General features: G+C 43.8%; 1 protein-coding gene across 2 annotated transcripts in view; it reads left to right on the forward strand.

Moving 5' to 3' along the window:
* Nucleotides 1-19,271, forward strand: part of cdh4 (cadherin 4, type 1, R-cadherin (retinal)) — a 178,819-nt gene that overhangs the window by 54,763 nt on the left and 104,785 nt on the right. For both annotated transcript variants that reach the window (XM_068720325.1, XM_068720326.1), the window contains exon 3: nucleotides 17,850-17,873. In XM_068720325.1, the coding sequence (XP_068576426.1) occupies nucleotides 17,850-17,873 (24 nt within the window). The remainder of the gene's footprint in view (nucleotides 1-17,849; nucleotides 17,874-19,271) is intronic.

Below are 19,271 nucleotides of genomic sequence, written 5' to 3' on the forward strand. Positions count from 1 at the left end.
GGATTGGCTTCAATATCTAAGTGTTGAAGCACTTCACTTATGGCTCTCTCTCTCTGCAGCCAGCTGCTGCTCTGCCTCAAGCCACTGGGTATTTCTTAATGTCAGCGGTGCAGCAAACGATCTCGGCGTGTCGCAGGCGACTCAAAGACCTCCTCCTTGGACCCCGTTTGTAGCAGTGCAGATGTTAGCTTCAATATCATTTTTGTGGCCTGCCGTGCAGTTTTGCGTTTCTATAGTAACTCTGTCCACGCAGCATTCCCATTTGGCAGCGTAGTAATTAATTTATCTCTATTGATCTCTTGTATCCCTCAAGCCTTTCAGCGGGGTGGCCTGAAAGCCGAAAGCTGCATTGTTGATTGAATGCACAGTCTATCTTCAGACTCGATCACAAATCAGTCCCCATAGGGGAATAGCTGGGAGCGTGCCAGATTATGTTCTTTCATGCTGCAGTGGTAATGATTCATTTCATCGTACTAGACACGAGTGACTGCTGTAATTGCACGTTTGGTACCGGTCACCGGCCTCTGTCCTGCTCATGGTCGTGTAGGCTTTGATAGCAAAGACGTGACCGCAGGAATAGGCACTTAAGGCACAGCATACATATCCGACTTCAGCTTATTCTCGATATTTTGCTTTTGATGCATGTTGGCATCGAGTGGAGGGGGCAAGATGCTTCAGGTTCAGATTTTTATAATAAGCTGTTCCTGCCAGCTCCCAGCACAGTCTGACATTTACTCAGAGCAGGGCAAATAAGGATAGAGAAAAAAATAAAGGAATATTTGCTCAGGGACCTTCATCTCCCATCTTCTTCCTCTTCCTATCTTTTCACGCACACACTTTCTTCTTTTATTTTTTTTTTACTTTTCAGGTATTAGGTTTCTTCCACGCATCTTCGACGAGTAGGAGGCACCCCTGGCAAACAGATGAAAAGAAATGATCTTATAGACCTCTTCAAAACATCTCGGGGATCCATAGTCCGGATCGAGTCCAGTGTAGAGCAGAAACAAATGTTTGCATAACAACCACTGTATTCATTACCCGCTCAGTAATGCAGAAGAAAAACCTCAAGCCGTGAACCTGCTTTCAGGCCTTTGGGAAAACAGAAACTAAACTTGGAGTCATTATTTTTCCCGTCTTAACCCAGAGGTCGCTGCTTTGGGAAATAAACGTCGATCAAAGAGAGGAAAATGAGACAAAGCTGGAGTGAATGATCGGGGCAGTAATGGTACAAGACAACTCGACGGGAGGCAGAGAAGTCGAACTAAAAGCAGCAGAAGCAAGATGGGAGAGTGTGTGTGTGTGTGTGTGTGTGTGTGTGTGTGTGTGTGGTGGGGGGTGGGGGGGGGGTAAAGAAAGTAATGATAGCTCACCTCATGTCAGCTTCTGTGACAGAAATGGCTTTGAAGTTTGGAGACTGGGGTTGTCATGGAAACAGATTTTTGTCCCGCTGATAGGCGGGTGGGCCCTTTGTGTTTTTCCACTGGATGACAATGCCCACCGATAAAGATGTCACCCCGAGGAAAATAGGTGTTGGCCGTCAAAGGCCCTGAGTGCTGACACTCTCCGCCGAAGCCGCATTGTCCCGGGTAGTCCACCGGGGATCCTAAAGGCTCTTATAGCGCATCTCTAGTTTATTTTTGAATTTGAAGAGCTTCTTGCCACAGGGCCTGTTTAAGATAACACGCTGCAAGGCTGGAGATGCGACGCTGCGGCGAGGCGATACTGTTCTGCTCTTCATTTGCGACGAAGAGTGCGGCATGCGGAACGACCGAGCGGTCGCGAAATGTAAGAAATCTGAAAAGCCAAACTGTCCTTTCATCACGAATTCAGGCCTTGTAACCACACAACTAATACACTCAAGAAGACGGATAATAAAACTCATTACTATCAGGTCAGGATTAGATGGCGGATTGCTCTGTAATCCTTCTACCAACACTCATCTTCCAGAATATTCCAGCGTCTGTGTTAATGATCATTAACACCAGTAATGTGCTACGTCTTGGATCACACCTTCTCTTAGTGTCCTCGCAAGAGTTTGTGTGCTGGAGGCAAAAGTCGTGCTTATCGTGGATGGGCCGCTGTGCACGGACGCCGCATTTTTAATTAAAAGTCGACGTATCTCTCCCTCCAACATTGGGAGGTGTGATCACTGCCTGTCACTTCAGCTCAACAAAAACATGTTTATTTTTGGTCCCAGATTCATTTAATGGGCTTGTCAAAACTGATGAAAATTAGAGGAGGCAGAGGCAGCTGATAAGCCCCACTGTTATTAGATGGGCTGGAGCTGCTGTTTGTCTGCCTTAGTTTGTCCTGTGTTGACGCATAAATGTCTGTGTACGGCTGGCCAGCAATCTAAAGAAAATACACGACCCGGCACAACTGGTAATTCATTCCTGGACGCACTAAATCAGATGATTAAAGTTTGCTTGGCTCAAACTTCTAAGAATAAACAAAAGATTCGACACTTTCGCAGCTACTGATGAAGCCCCGCAATATTCGGCAGCGGCGCCACGCTTCAGTCTGCTCGCTGTTTTTCTGAAATGTAGAACAGCAGAAGTAAATAGACATGGGAGCAGAAAAACTCCGGTTCTTATTCGCTTGGGTGGTTTCACTCTTTGTTGTCTCTCATGAAAACAGAAATGAAAGCAAAAGTTAGATTTTCCCAACTAATCCTCCGCGGGACAGAACAATGGCGCACCAGTGCTGCATCAAATAAAGACTAGGACTTTTATATCGGAATCTAAGTGTATGCAAGTGTCACTCCAAAGCCACATGACAAGTTTATTGTCTCCTATTGGCGCAATATCGAGAGAGTTTCTGCAGTTGCATTGGAATAGATCAGATTGTAATTTATAGGTTCTATAAGAGACTGAATCGGGAAGATGATGGAATTTCACTGTTTCCCAGCCACCCAGCGTAGTTGTATTGACAGAGGGCGGGTTATTTTTTCACGAGAAGCTCTTCTCACTGAGGTTATGCAGACATATGACAGCATGACATATGAATGCAACCATCTGCTCCCTGCGTGGGCTTTAGTAGAGGGCATAATTACGTAGTAGTTTTATCGTGTTTGTTGTTCAAGTCAATTGTCACCTCATAAAAATGCAAATACAGCACATATGGGACATAGCTGAGACACTGTGAGCAGAGGGACAGGGAACTATTAAAGAATGGAGGAAAATCAGGGTTTAGACATTGATAAGGAAAGATAGAAAGATGAGGAGATGAGACAGGAAGTCAGATGTCAGAGCGACATTGTTTGAACTTAACCTGTTCAGAGACTATTGGGGCGCTTCTTTGCAGCCCCTTTCCCTGAAACTTCATACACACGTTTTGGTGAAAAACACAGAAGGTAAACACAATTGTTGTTTGTTTACAAAAATAATCCACGTGGTAGATTTAAGGTTTAACTCCTCATATACAATGAGGACGGGTACAAAGCAACCAGAGCTGAGCCTCTAGCACAGTGGCCGTGATCGGAGTTGCACATCTGGGGATTAATGTAATAGACAATTTACAGTATATCAAATGCACATGCATGACATGACTTCCACTGATGTAGGCTTATTGCTTTTTTTTATTGTCTATGAATGAACACGGTGGAAGGGTTCCCAGAGTGTGTGTATCCGGCACTTAATAAACCCACTGGGAATCTGGGAATGAACAACCTCTCTGAGCCGAGTCAGCACAGCTCTTGTTGGTAAAAGAAGCAGCTCAAACACATCCTAGAGCACACAATCTGGCAACTTGCAGTGAACTTAAATGCCATCTACGGAGAAAAAGTCAATCCGTCTTTTATTGTTCTGAGGATTCGTGTTTAGGATAGTTACCGTTACTCCGGCACTGTAGGTGCTGCACCCCCATCAATGCTCCCTCTATAACAGCCCTGTGGGAGTCATGGCAACTGTCTCACGCATTAAGATACAATTAATGTTTCAAGAGCAGTTTCTCGATACGGAGTAAAAAAAACTAAAACATTAGACACTTATTCAAATGATCACATAACACAGCGATAGACATAACAATTATGTTTCGTTGTTTTTCTGTATTTGAGTGGTTAAAGTGGGTCTTGACTGCATCTCCTAAATAATACCGTATCTTAATGTAAGCCATGAACCCTTCCCATGCACACACACACACACACACACACACACACACACACACACACACACACACACACACACACACACGCTCACACACACTTGAAATATTTGGACAGGCCACACAAGGTGCTGAAAAGCAAATGCCCCTAAGTGCTACCTTAGACCCTCACAAGAGAGGTTTGAGGTATGTTCTCTGTCCACTTAGTGCCTTCACATACCTAAGTGCTCCGTTTGACCTTTTCAGCGCCCAGAACAGAGCTCATCACCTCTCATGTGACCCACTCTCTCGGGTTTGCCCGCTGTTATTTTCCTTGAACTACAACCAATGACAGTGGAGCGAACACAAACACAGCAATCGGTGTTGAGCCACATGAGCCACACGGGTGCAGAAAGTCAATTAAGGAGCGTTTTTCTGTCGGTTTCATGAGTAGTCCAGGCTTTTTTTAGAACACAATCAAGCAATAGCCAGTTCTGAAGACCCCCTTTCTGGACACTGGGGGATTATTTAATGATTTGCTGTGGATTCAGATTCCATTAGTTGTTGACTGGTCCATTCATAAAGGTGTCTTGTAATCCAGGTTTGTCGTAAAGATTAGTGATGCAATGAATCATTAAACTCATGGTTGGGATCGGATCACGGTATCAGAGTCACAGATCGGATCAGCACAAAATAAAAAAAGAGAGCAAATCTAACTTTTAGAGATTCCTGATCACGTTTTTTTTGCCGACGATACTAATTGCCGATCATTGATGATCCATATTGGCAGATACAGATCCCTTTGTTGTTTAATTATAGCAGCTGGTCTACAAGACTCCAGACTATTTTTTTTTTACTGTACCAAAAATAAATTCATCAGCTCTGAAGTGTAAACCATCAAAAATTGTAAATGTTATTCTTTTACTTTGTTATAGTAATTTATAGAGGGTATTTTTTCTTCATAAAAACGCATCATTTAAATGATAAGGAAATACAATTTTGTATTTTTATTGATTAAAACAAATCTTTTAATTAGTAGTTTTAATGATGTATTATAAGATGCTTAGTTCTCCTTCAAACACCTGAATTTATTCAAGTTTCTCACCAACACTACATTTTACGAGTGTGGACACATCATGATAACGTTATAATTTACCTTCGCCCAATACTCATTTTCACTGAACAGAGCCTGAACGCATCATAGTGTAAATTAATGGAGCATCCGTTAGTTCGCCGTTAGCGATGCTGCCACGATTACTAGCTCTCCTCAGTCAGTTTAAACACGGACTGGTTGTTTACAATGTAACATTATCAGAGTTCAGTGACTGTAAATTAAGCATAAATGCCGATGTCCTGGTCGCATATTTTACTGAATTTCGGCAGATAAAGCTCAACAGTAACACTTTATTTCACACTGAGATGGTTAACTTTAAACTGTAATTAATCAGCGGTTCATATGCGTGCCGAACCCGTGAGGGGTGATCTGTACGGATCGACAATGGTCCGTTATACCACTAGTAAAGATATACAAATTCAAAATCCAGTCCTAGTTGAATGCATTCTAGATGTTTAATACAATAAAAGTAATTATTTAAAACCATTTATAGACCATTGACATTTTAGAAGCTTAGAGAGGTCAATGTGAAAGAGTGCGGTTGGTGTGAAGTTGCATTTCAACGTCTGACTCGCCGGTTGTTCTTCAGAAAACAGGCTTGATGACAGACGTTCATGTGCCTCCACGTGTCAAAAATGGTCCGGTCCTTTCAGACGACGTCAGACTGGACAAGTTTAACAGCTAGTTTTAACCAGTCTCCCATTCTGTCATCTCCTTTTCATGTCACCAAGCAACAAAACCGCTCACAAAGTCAGTCGAATGGTTCTGTGGCCGTCTCTTTTTTTTGCCAGCTTTTCAGGGGAATCGGAGCCAAACAACCTGCTTCAGAACACACTACATGGAAGGTGACTAAGCAGTGTCTACATGTCGACATGCATCTCATAATGTACCATCCAGCTCCTCCAGCAGACATATAATAGTCCCCGAACAGACCCAAGGGAGATTGTTAAAATAGCGCAGCAGGTTAGCTAAGACTTGCACGTATTCCCATGTGGGGATCATCAAATAGACACCTAAGGGATTGATGGCAGCCTTTAGTCGCCTCCTAATAGTCCCATGTTGGACAGATATGACTGCGAGGATAAGTCCCAGGTGGATGGGAAATATTTCACAGTACCTGTTAGCTGCTGATTGTCAATAGAACCAGGGGATATGAGGAAGCTGAGGTGGTTTGGTTGGCTTGGCGGGCAGGCAGCGGTGCTCTTTGTTGGCTTAATGGTTAAATGGGGTTGTGAGGAGCTGGAGCTGGGGTGGGGGTGGTGGAGAGGGGGGTTAAGCTGACACGGAGCAAACGGAGAGACACTGCCTGGCTGCTGCAGAGGTGCAGTCGTTCCTCTTCCCTCATCATACAGTTTAATTGCTATTTATGCTTGTTTCGTGCGCTGCGTGAGTGGAGAAGAAGAAAAGTGGAGCTGTGAATCCCCTTCTTCAGCGTCCACTCCTTCCTCTCACCCTCATCGTCTCCCTCCCAGCCTCTGTGGAACCACATGGTCTAACTAAGCACCTTCTGCCCTCCCCAGCCCACCCGGCTCCTGATCTCCCCAGGCCCTCCTTCATCCTTCACCGCTCTTAATGTCAGACATTTATTTAATTCAAGCTACAGGGAAATGAGATTAGTTTCTAGAGAGGAGGACAGGGCAACCACTGCCCGCCCCTTCTGCCCCCCTCCCCCCCGCCCGCCCGCCTGCTTCGGCAGCTTCGAGTACATGTTATTTTAGAACAACACACTTAATGCATTACAGCCCCATTGCTTGTCATCCTGTCACTGACTCCATCATGGCTCACTGCAGCGTGTCCAAGGGAGCCAGCAGGAACACGATGAAAGAGATGACGCTAATGGAGATGATGATAGCAGGGATGATGGTGATGATGACGACGATAGGCTGTTGTTGCCGTCGGTCGGTAATGTGATGGCATCCACAACACGTGGCTGATTGCTTCTGAACGCTCGCCTCTTACTTTGTTATATTTGCAGGAGCTCTGCCTTTGCCACCAAACAGCAACAGACTCCGCGTGCATTGAGTCAGCTGTGTGTGTGTGTGTGTGTGCGTGTGTGTGTGTGTGCGTGTGTGTGTGTGCGTGTGTGAGCTCTGCTTGACTCTGTGCGAGCTTGTGCTGCGTACCCTCCCCTCAAGCTCCACAGAGTCCACAGAGGGGAAACTGCGACAGGAGACCTTGGTTCAGACATATGTTCAATTTACCACTCTTCACATACACACACACACACACACACACACACACACACACACACACATACACACACACACACAGACATGGAGGCATGCGCACACTCACACAATAGATTGTTCTTTCATTTACTGAATTGCAAGGGGCTTGCATATATATACACACACACACACAGACACACACACACACAAACACGCACACTCAGCCGAATGCAAATCACAGGAGATAAAGCGCAGACACTCACCCCTGCCTACATAGATACCAGGCGGCTACGGAGGAGCACTTGGCTGCCTAAAGCCCCCGAAGCGCATGTCAACTCCTCCCTCCATCCCGCACCGGGGCTCTGCATTTTAACTAAACATCTGGCTGTGTCAGCACCAGTTCATCACAGCAGGGACCCCCCCCCCGCTCCCCCCCCCCCCCCCCCCCCCCCCATCCTTCTCTGCCTCCGTGTCTCGTCTCTGCATGTTGGGAGGCTGCATTGGGAGAAGATTTTGTTTTGCGAATTCACGCTGGTTGGGCGTTTGTGAGTGAGCGCTGCGCATGCATATTCATTTGGATTTAATCATCAGGCAGAGGTTTACATTTGAGGGCTTCGACTGGACAAACCTGGGTGTCCAACGCACACCCACACACGTCCTTACACACAGGAAGTTTACATGCTGAAATGAAGCCACCTACTGGGCTTCAACAATAACAATTAATCGGCTGCTACCTACAGCGCATTACCATTAAGGTTGAGTCACCCCATTAAATGTGTTTAGCCTCCAGGGGAAGTGCTTTAATGTTAGCTGAGAGAAAGTACAAATAGCCGGGAACAGGCCGGAACCATTTTATATTTAGGGTCTATCGGCATATGTTAATGGCAGCACTCTGCACAAGAGGAGTGATTCAGCTTTTGAGGCTGTTAACAATGACGTTAAGAAAGTCACTATATGGCGCCCTGACATGGTGAATTAAATGTCGGCACCGGGAGGACATCAGGCTGTGAGAGGGTCATGTTCAACAAAAATCAGTCATGTTCAGCTTTATTACTACTTTTCTGATGGAAAATGAATTCAACAAATTGGTCTTATGTGTGATTATTGGTGCCACCAATCAAAACTCTCCTTTTGGGCTTTTACTATAGGATTTAAAAGTCATTAATTCCTATGGCAATAGCCCAACTTAACAAGCTGTAGTAGAACAACATACAGAAGGAGTTTATGTTATCTCACAGAACAGGGGGGCGTTCAGTAGAGATGTGCAAAGTGTGTTGTATTTGTTGAAAGAACATGATGATCATGGACTTTGCTTGTTGTGTTTCTTGTTCCGTGTTTTAATCGTGTCTATATTATGTTTTGTTTACTCTGCTGTACCACAATTTGCCCCCTTAGGATACATCCGCGTATCCGCGTAAGGGTTAGACCAAAACCCCCCAAAAACTGTATTCTGCCCCCGTCCTCTATTTCGTCTTTCCAGATGAATAAAGACAGAATTGGGTTTTTTTCCATCTTGTTAGTATTCCCACTGTTGATTTTATCGAGTTTTTGCGTTACTGTCTTTTGTTTCTCTGAAAACAAGGGAAGATACCATTGAAAAATCTTGAGGGTGGAAATTGAAAAACAAAGAATGCTTTTTGAATAACACGCTGAAGATGTGAAGTAAGAAAACAAAAAAAATCCAAACCCTAGAGAGAGAGTCAGAAAAGCAGCCAACTAGCCACTTCCTTTTTGGATAGATTCTATTTGCTTGAAAAGGTTATTGGCAGGATTGAAACCCTCGCCTGAGACACTTGAGCTGGGGAAATTAGTGTATAAGCACCTGATAGGCTCTCTGATGGAGAACATTTAGAAGTTTAGCATTTCTTGAAATAACCTCTCAACCTGTTGGTATCTGTTTTTAACGTGGACGATATGACAAAGATCTGTTTAGACGCTCAAAGTGTGAACATGTGCCGGGGGGCTCGTACAGCGCAAACGGGGTGAAATCTCAGCCAGACCCGCCGCTCGCCTGCAGCAAAGGCGGAGCTGTCAAAACACGTGAAATCACAAAGTTGTGTGCGTTAAGTTATCGCCAATGCATCCCCAGTGCAACCCTCGTAGTTTTGAGTGCAGCGCACGTAAGCGATGCTTCTCTCCAAAGAAAAAGGGGGCCTTTAGTGATTACAGTGTATTGGCAGTTGGGTGTGGGTAACAGCAGTCTCCTGAAGTGCCCCATTTAAACCTCTGATTTAAAGTGTGTACAAAGCAACAGGCCAGGCACAGTACAGTCCCTCCTCTAACAACAGCAGTGACATTCTGCTCACGGACAGGAGGGCTGCAGAGAGACAGAAAGAGGCAGATTATGGGACTAGAAATGAGCCTCATTCACAGTCATAGAATCGCATTTTCTACCATTAATAACATTTTGCCATTTATCCCCCTTTTTTTTTTAAATCCTCATTTGGTCTTTGGCTCAATAAAAATTCTCCATGTTTAGAGACGTGCGTTAGAGAAGATACACTCGGAAACCTTTCCACTGTGACTACTGATGTGTTCATGTTTATTAATGCGGCATTAGTCTAATACGGACCTCAGCAAATTGTGCTTTGGCGCATGAAAACCATACTAAATTTAACCAAGCAGGCATTTCTTTTGAACAGGGAAACATGGTAAACTGATTGATCAAAGTGAATAATTATGATAAAAAAATATCCACAAGAGAGCAGTCAAACCTGACAAAGGCACTCTTTTTTTTCCACTCATCAGGACAGTCAAGGGAGAGGGGAGTCTTGTATCCCCGAATGTTCTCGCGGGCGTCATTAATCACCCCGCATTCTGCAGCAGAACATATTCGGATTTTGACAGCGTGCCAAATGTCACAGGAGTGAAAGACACGTGGTCGCCATAGCAGCGTCTCTAAAAGCGTTTCTCTGTTTGACTCGCAAACAACAGCACTCACCAAACATGCTGTTAATCTGTGATGCCCAGAGTCTAAACTCTCGACAAGGGTGTTTGTGCATCTGGCGCTCTGCTAGCTCACACCTCTAAAACTATATTTTCTTTTTTCACAATCAACACTAGACTATCAAGTTTTGTCATTCATCACATTTCCAGCAGCACTGGTGGAAAAGCACCTCTCTCTCTCTCTCTCTCTTGCTATATATGATATGAAAAACGATAAATAAAGTCATCAAATTAAGTCCCCCATGCCATATAGCTATTTTCCAAGTTATTGTAGCTGTCATATTGTCGAAGTTACATACATGCTAATCACTATGGAGTATGGACAGACTCGCACATATGTCAGTAGAAGTGGCGTTCATCAGATGCACACAAATTGGGAGTTTTGCACCTCTTTCATAAAATCCCATCTGGCGTGTTTTTTCTAGTGTTCCGTGAACAAATCTCACTGAGAGGAAAAACACGACAAAGAGAAGAATCACTGACCCTCTCCGGTGTCAGCATTACTGTCTGCAGGACCACGGATTAGGCCGTCCCTAATGTTATCGCGTGTTGTTGAGGGTCGAGCGGCGTGTTGGCAGCCCAGAGCTCAATTCAAACATGCGTATCTGTTAGTCTAATAGAAACCGTTGTCAGGCAGTGGCCGTGGTTTATGCGTCGCATTGAGGGTTGAATATACGATCGCTCACTCCACAAGGGCCCTATTACCGCAAAACGTTAATGCTCCATGTCATTGTGCTTCCATTCAGTCACTTTAGTACAATAATTAATCAAAATAAACATACAGCGCTTGACAATGAGGCTTTTATATTCGGCACTAATCAGACAACTCATTAGGCAGTAATGAGCCGACTCTGCCTGCTCTTGTCGTGTTTGGGGGAAGTTTGGCGCATGGGGAGAAGTGTGTGTGTGTGTGTTTGTGTGTGTGTGTGAGAGAGAGTGCACACAGACACATAGGTACACATGCAACCACACTTACACACATACACACACCAGCCGGTACTCCTGTAGTCCCACTCCAATTATGGCAGCATCTCACCCGGGAAGAAGCCCACTTACCCAGCATTCACTTTATGAATAATTGATTGTTTGTGCCAGTGTTATATTTGTAAATACACGTTTGCTCTCTGATTAATAGTTTTCTAGACATACTCATTTGTTCAATTTGATTAGACTCTTAAATGTATTATTTATTAGCTGAAAATGCTCTCCGGTTATTACTCATCGCAAGGGCAACAAGAAGATGTGGCATAAGGACGCATCTGCACGCAAACAGACGCGCTCTCATCAGTCCGCACTCACTTGTCCCATGGCAGGTGGCGGCGTGTGTGTGTTTGTGGGATTTAACACGTTCGGATGTTGTGAACATGTTAACTGCCTTTCTGCATATGTTAGCGCATGTCTCTCCGACTCACATCTGTGGATGCACAGACACACGATCCGATATTGACTCAAAAAGCTCGATCAAGTATCGGTGACCGAGAAGCCGATCTATTCAAGTCAGTTCTATGTTTACACACTTTATGCGTTATAGACTTCGGGTTAGGGTTTAGGTTTTGACCAATTTGTTGCTGCATTAAAAAGGTTTACACTTGAACAGTAATTCCTGTCAATTTTGAAGATTTTTACTACGGTGCACAATTTTTTATTTCAATAACAAATAAGTATTTAGAACATGTTTGTGGTCATATTTTTGTTTAACAAAGTAAGGAAAGCAATTTGTAAGTCAAACCTGATGTTTCCCCACAAATAAAAGAATGGTCCCTGTCACTTCCACACAGTGAGGCTTATTGATTAAACACTGGTATGGGATCGGTCCTCGGTATTGGCCGATCACAGGTATGGTATCTGTACTGGGACTGAAAAAGTCAGATTGGTGCATCCCTACTCACAGCTAGGCCGGTGTATGGCAGCAAATGGAAAGTGAATTGGGTGCGTATATCCTTCTGCTGGGTTGGGTTGAGGAAAATAGAATGTCTACCTTAGCACAAGTCCAACGTCAGGAAAAACAATATGGAAAAAGATAGCTTGTCTGTCTTGACCTTACTGTTTTTGAGCAGCTCTTTTTCCAACAATTGCATCATTTTGATGAGCAGCCATTTAAATATACAACATGTATTTTGGTCAAGTTGCAAAGCCGAACACAACGGCACCACAGTGTGGCATGAAACGAATGGAAAAGGACAATTATTTGTATGACGATTAATCGTCAACTAAAGTTTCATTCTTTTCAGAATTTTTACAACATGGATTGAAGCCATTTTGATGTAGAAATGCCAAAAATATAGGCTGCCATTCACAACAACACAGTAACAGTGGATGTAAGCCTCCATGGCCAAGTGCAGCGAAAAAGGTTATCAAACAGACAACGCGGATGTAATTTGGTGCTTCCTGGAAGCTAAAAATGTTGTCTTCATGTCATTGGTGAAGGAAATGGGAAAATGTGACCTTTTGGGTGACTTTGCAATATGTGGAAGTGTGCACCATCACTTGCTTTGACTGATTCCTCTCACAGCAGCTGTTTGAAGAACTGGGTCGAATGTGTTTAAAAAGAAAACTGATAGTGCGCTTCAGACAGGAATGCAGAACGTTTTTTCTGGAACTTGTGAGCAAAGATGACACAAGACTGTCACTGTGACAGGCCACATACCTTTTTCAGTGCTGCTGATTTAATGTTCTCTAAATATAAAGAGAACATTGATAGAATAAAAGTCTTTTGTGTCTCTCTATCCTACTTTAGTCGCTGCACAGCTCCTGAGGAATTTGTAAGGCAGTGTAAATTAAAACTGTGGTCGGCATGTCTAAATTATCTACAGTACAATACTCTCAAATGCTCCATGTATCAACTTATCCAACTGCAACAGATCGGCTTGTACCACTGATGTGATTTCCCCATCAATGGAATGGCAGAATATGCATGCTTTAGTGGGTTTTTCTTCTTTCTGCCTCCAGGGAGTGCACTAGCTAGCTATCAGAGATGATAAAAACACACACACACACACACATTTAAGATCATGACTCTGAGTGTGTGCTGTCGACATAAAGGACTACTTTACATTCTGTGGTAAAGCATACTTGTAGTCCACCATTAAACAACTCAACCCCGGGTGTTTGTTGACCAGTTTCCCACCATGCATTCTGTTGTTACTGCCAGCACTGCTAGTGCCGTGATGAGTGCGAGAGGGTGATTTGAAAATCTCTTGAACAACAAACCTTGCCATTGTGAACAAAATCAGGAAAAACTGATGGCTTTAATCTTGACGTTGAGACCGGTGACATCATCTTCCTAACTGAGATAAGTGAGCAATCAGCTAGCAAACCTGGCAATCATTTAGCTGTTGCAACCTAATGCTCAATAGATTGTATGAGATAATCTATAATAATGATAAACAATACACAAATAGAGTTACAAAGTTACCATGGAGGTCTTACACACGATACATAGATGTACATCTCTGTGAGTATTACAACATTTACATTGACAGTGAACACCAAGACCCCAAAAGCAGCTAAATGGAATTCAGCCATTATTCATTGTACTGTTTAAACTAGTTTTTTTCCTACTGTGACAAGTCAAAATGTCTTCTGTAAAAAAGGGCCTATATTATTGACACTGTACTGGTTGATTTGCTGAAGCCCCTACTCATCCATGTTTACAGCTACGCAGGTGTTTTGAGTTAATGGTTTGGGTGTCAACGCTCAGCTGGATTGACTTCTTCTTGACCCTTCTTTTAGCTTTGCTGCACCTGTCAGGTTGGTAAAGCGGTAAAAGTGTTCTCACAGTAGGGTTGTTGATATGTTCAAATTTCTTTCCTTCTGAATTCAAGTTTCTCTCTTTCATCGAACTAAGACTTGCCTAATTGCCATGTTAATGCATCGTACGGTAAAACCCACTTCATTCAAACTGGACAGAAACAAATAAAAAATAAAAAATATCAGCAGTACCGTCTTGGTAAGTGTTTCCGCTATACCAACAATCACCAACTCTGGTTGGGTTGAAATAAAACCCTTAATTCACTGAGTAAGATGTGAAATATGCCGTGTCGACACGCTGGTTTCCCCGCTGTGCAGTGCACTTAGTTTTAGCACCGTGCCAGCTGCTCGCTGTGCAGCGGCTTGCACTCATTCTTCCGAGGCAGACCATTTCATTAGCAAAATAAAATGACATAAATCCCCCCCAAAAAAGCCAACCGTCGGTAGACTCAACATTTCGCCGATAGCCGATACATTCGTCCGATCATCCAGCCCCATCTCAGTTTGGTGACCTCAAGAAAGTGCTAGCATAGCTCCACCCAACTTTAACCAAACATGGATCTAAAGAGCCAAAGTAAATGAAAACACATGCGAAGGTGTGCAGGGACATTAATGGAATACTTGTTCACATTAGTGGCAAATATTTCCTTAATACCAAATCAGGCAGTTTTGAGTATTCCAACATTGTGTGTAAGGCTATGTCTGATTTGGCTCTTACAGCATGTACAGTGCTTATTGTTGAAAACCTTGAGACCTGTGGCAAACAGGTTGTGGACGAATGCCCAGCAACTCAATGGGGAAGGAGGGGTTGTCTCAGTTACAAAACTGACAGACATTGTGCATCATTAGCGTGTGTGTGTGTGTGTGTGTGTGTGTGTGTGTGTGTGTGTGTGTGTGTGTGTGTGCGTGTGTGCGTGCGTCATGACAGTGTGTGTTGCTGTGCTCCTTGGGAGTGCTAGCAGGCCAACTGAAGAGAGAAGGAGAAGCAGCACTGCTCTGCACCATATGCCAAATATGAGCCTGCCTGCCAAGTTGTGGGGGATACTGGCAAGTGCTAGCAAGGCTGAATTCTTGACAGAGGGAGATGAATAATTGAACATGCGCGGAGCGAAGTTCTGTTGGGATAGATTGGGGTGGCTTTATACGCGGAGAAGGGGAATGGAGACGCTGCTTATGTGCTCTTAGTAAACAAGTCAAAAAGTTGCAGGGAATTTAAAGATTAACTTGAATGGATTTATGGCGAGGCACATAGGCATTTTTGCATTTTGATGTTTACAACTACATCCAATGAGGCCAAAAGCTGTCATCAAGCTTACAAGTTTGCAGAGAAACCCGAGAAAATCAATATACATCCCGAAAAATGAGGACTGTTTGAAGAAAAATCTGTACAATTTAATCAATTGAGTGGAGGCAACTTTTCAAACGGGTTATGTGTTCATATTCAAGTTGTAATAATTTAGCAGACACTTCAATCGAGATCAGCCGGCAGCAAATGCAACGGCAACATTTTACAGCCTCTAATACTTCTGAGACCTTACACCTCTTAATAGATATTGCTAATTATTTAAACAACAAGAAAACATATTTTTAGTCCATATGTTTAAAGCAGGTGTGTATATAATACATGACTGCAAGCAAAACAGGTGGAAGGAAAGGATCAGATCTAACTAAGAAATGTTGTTTAGCACAGCGCCATCCAACATAGCTGTTGTGTGGGAAACTATTCATAACAGCTTTTAAGTGGTGATTGTAGCTTATGAGGCATTTTCCCATATGTTGCAGGTTCCCATTTGATTTTATGTCATCCTTTGAGGAGTCGGTCATCATTCAGCAAATCCATTAAACATCTCCTGACAGCACACTGTAGAATCATCATTGTGCTTTGACTAAGAGTAAAACAGGACTAAGAGTCTACAGATCTGTGAGGCTGCACTCAGGCACAGTGGTGCTTCCAGCGAACCTCTAACGTCAGCATGCTAATACATTCGATCTCAATGACAATGTTGACACGCTGATGTTTAGCAGGTTTAATGTTTACCATGTATGCCAGTTAGTGTGTTAGCATGCTAGCATCTGCTAATTAGCACAAACCACAAAGTGTGTCTGAGGCTGATAGGTCAGGTACAAAGGTGACCTAATGGTGGTGCTGCACCAAAGTTATTACAATCCTGAGTGGATCAATGTATGCGCTAAATGTAGTTGATACATTTTACTCAAAGCCATATCAACCTGATATTGGTGCCGGTCAGTAGGATCATATTGACGACAGAAGGCATTTGCTGTGCATTTAGAGATGTTTCTGGTGGAGCGGCATGTCCGCCCGCTTTTACAAACCAGCTATTACGAACCAGTTTGCCTTTGTCTTTGCTCTATTTTATTAGTAGAAATATGTTCAATACAAGATGTTCTTTCACACTAAGTCTAAGTCGTCTATGCTGGCATTTCACCGGTGTGCTGTGACGCAGCTTACCCCTCCCTCTCCTACTATTGCCGCCCCGTGGTGATTGGACGATATGAATAGAAACAATCGCCCGACCCTTGGAGGATTTATCTTCTGGGTACAATGAATGTGTGTCCAAAATCCATCCAATAGTTGTTGAGATGTTTTAGTCTGAACTGATGCGGTAGACTGAGCCAGGCCTCTAATGTGGCTTAGAACTGGGACAATTGGAGTCTTTCCAGCATTTCTCGACAAACTTTTGTGAGACAGCAAAGTTCAAACAAAACTACTCTTGTGAGAGGGGAAGCTTAGAGCCACTAGTGAGCCTTTTCTTTACACTTTTTTTTTCCATCACTGGGATCACTGGGATGTCGGGGTGACCGTGGCTAAGTGGAGAGCAGGGCCGCCTTTCAATCAGAGGGTCCGTGGTCAGTGGTTCGATCCTCGGCTCCTGCTCCACTAGTCTCATGTCAATGTGTCCTTGAGCAAGACATTTAACCCCAAAATTGCTCCCGTAGCTGTGCCTACAGTAGATAGATCCTGAATTGTAAGTCGCTTTGGATAAAAGCGTCTGCTAAATGACTGTCATGTAATGTAATGCTGGGATTCATGATGCCCAAAACCAGCAGATCCTATGTGATCAGATTGGGTATTGTTCTAAGTAGCAGTCATCGTAAAGGCTTTCTAGACTAACAATGTAAGCAATAAATGCAAAAGTGAGCCATGGAATTTACCTCTGATCAAATCTGCCTTAGCAACTCTGCTGGAGGACAATGAGAAGGGCAGACAATAAGGAGAGAGATGTCAACAGCCTCCACGGCTGCCTCTCCTCATGGCCACCCAGCTGTGGTGCCACGGCCTGAATAAATACCGCCCACGACGATGTACATAAGTGCGTGCGATACGCATATGCAATATCCCGCAAGTCTCATGTGTTTCATTGAGTGAGCACAAGAGCAATGTAGACATCGCAACAAGCGTTTGAAGATAATGATGAATCCCACTGCTTGAGGCAATGACAAGAAGTGTAAGAGAGAGAACAAACTGTATTCTGGTTAAATGGTGCTGCCTGGATAATAGACAAAGACAAATGTGAGCGACTACACCGTTGTGACAGCAAATTTTCTCCGATAGTAGCCCCACGTTCTGTATACTGTATGTCACTGTCCGGCTATTGCCTGTGACTACCCATTAATCCTCAGAAATTGATCTGTTTTTTTTTTCTCTTGTTCAGCGGTGACTTCGGCATTGCAATGCCACTTTTACTGAAGCCTATTATGTTCTAATCATCATTCTCTCTCTCCTTTCCCCTTGCCCTTTTTCTCCCTCTCTCTTTGTCTTTCGGGGACAGATACCACCCTGTCCAGTGAACGTGGTAAGTATTGCCGCCGCCGGATGCCCTCTTGATTTACAGCTATCTGTGCGTAGACCGTCTACAGCGGATTGGCTGTTTGCGTTGATGTGGAAGAAACCATTCACAGATGTTAGTCTCAGTGGGGGAGCGCCGCGCCACAAACATCATTTCACCAGGAAGCTATTTTCCTCTCCATCACATTGCGTGTTTCGGCAAATGTTGAAACGGGGAGGAAAACATCAAGCGCAGGCAATTATGGAAGCAGCATCCACAGACCCATGTGGCCAATCACATCAATTTGAATTTAGCATATTTTCCCTGCACACATTTTGCCTCGACCTACTTAGTCAATTTACCCCCTTTTGACTCCAATAGTATTCAATAAGGAGCCAATGAGTGGTTTCTTTTTCACTTTGTCTCATTCCAGCTTTAGTGGAACGCATCTCCATGTAGTCTAAATAGGGAGTCGATGGTTTCGCCCACTGAGGCAGCCTCTCTTTTCCTTTTAATTTGAATTTGGCTCCCCTCTGTTGTGTTGTTATCAATGGCTTCCTGTGCTTAGAGGAGCACTTCAATCATTTCATCAAACAGGTTTAAAGGGAAAGTCCATCTGCAGTACTGGCTTTGTGTATATCTTAGGTTTTATTTTGTATGTGTGTGTGTGTGTGTGTGTGTGTGTGTGTGTGTGCTCTGGCCAGACATCTGGTTCGCAGTGTAAGCAGCGTGAGAGCGTCTGTGTCGGCCATTCTTCTTCTATAACGCTGCTTTGTGTGCTTCGATGTTCCCCACTGTACATGCTATCGTCAGAGTTTCAGTATGGCGCTGAGGACAGAAGCAATCCCGCTCAACTTGCCCTCCGCTCCTTGAAGGATGATGCTTTGGGGTTAAATTGTCAAGCTAAATTGGTGTGGTGGCATCACACGGTGGAGACAAAACACCACATGCTGTGTGTCTGGTCTTTGAAACCTCAAAAGTGGCGAGAGGAAAGAGGAGTGTAAAGTTGTGGTTCAGATCAAGCACTTGAGGTTTACTTTTGTGTGTTTGGTTAACCGCCTTTCGCTGGTGGAGGAGACAGTGATCTGCAGCACAGAGAAGCTTGTGTGATAAATTTTTCATTGCCAAGCTAGCGACAGTTTGGCACTTTTTTTCCTCCACTCCAGTAAAACTCGAACAAAGAGAAAGGAATAAAAGTCACAATAGGTGGAGATTTGTATTCATCCCAAGTTTTATCCTTGATTTTGACCTCATCGCTGCCTTTCTTAACCGCTCTCACATTAAAACACACGCATGAGTTCTCTCTTCTCCCACACCCCCTTTCCTGCTCTGTACTGCTAAGTAGTGACATAATGTGAATGATGTTCGGCAATGAAAGGCAGGAAAAGAGGAGTGACGTAATGAATGGATTAAAAAGCAGGTGAG

This window comes from Cebidichthys violaceus, unplaced genomic scaffold (genome assembly GCF_023349555.1).
Source record: "Cebidichthys violaceus isolate CVI_PGR_0920_01 unplaced genomic scaffold, fCebVio1.0.p SCAF_25, whole genome shotgun sequence".
In the NCBI taxonomy this organism is placed as follows: domain Eukaryota; kingdom Metazoa; phylum Chordata; class Actinopteri; order Perciformes; family Stichaeidae; genus Cebidichthys; species Cebidichthys violaceus.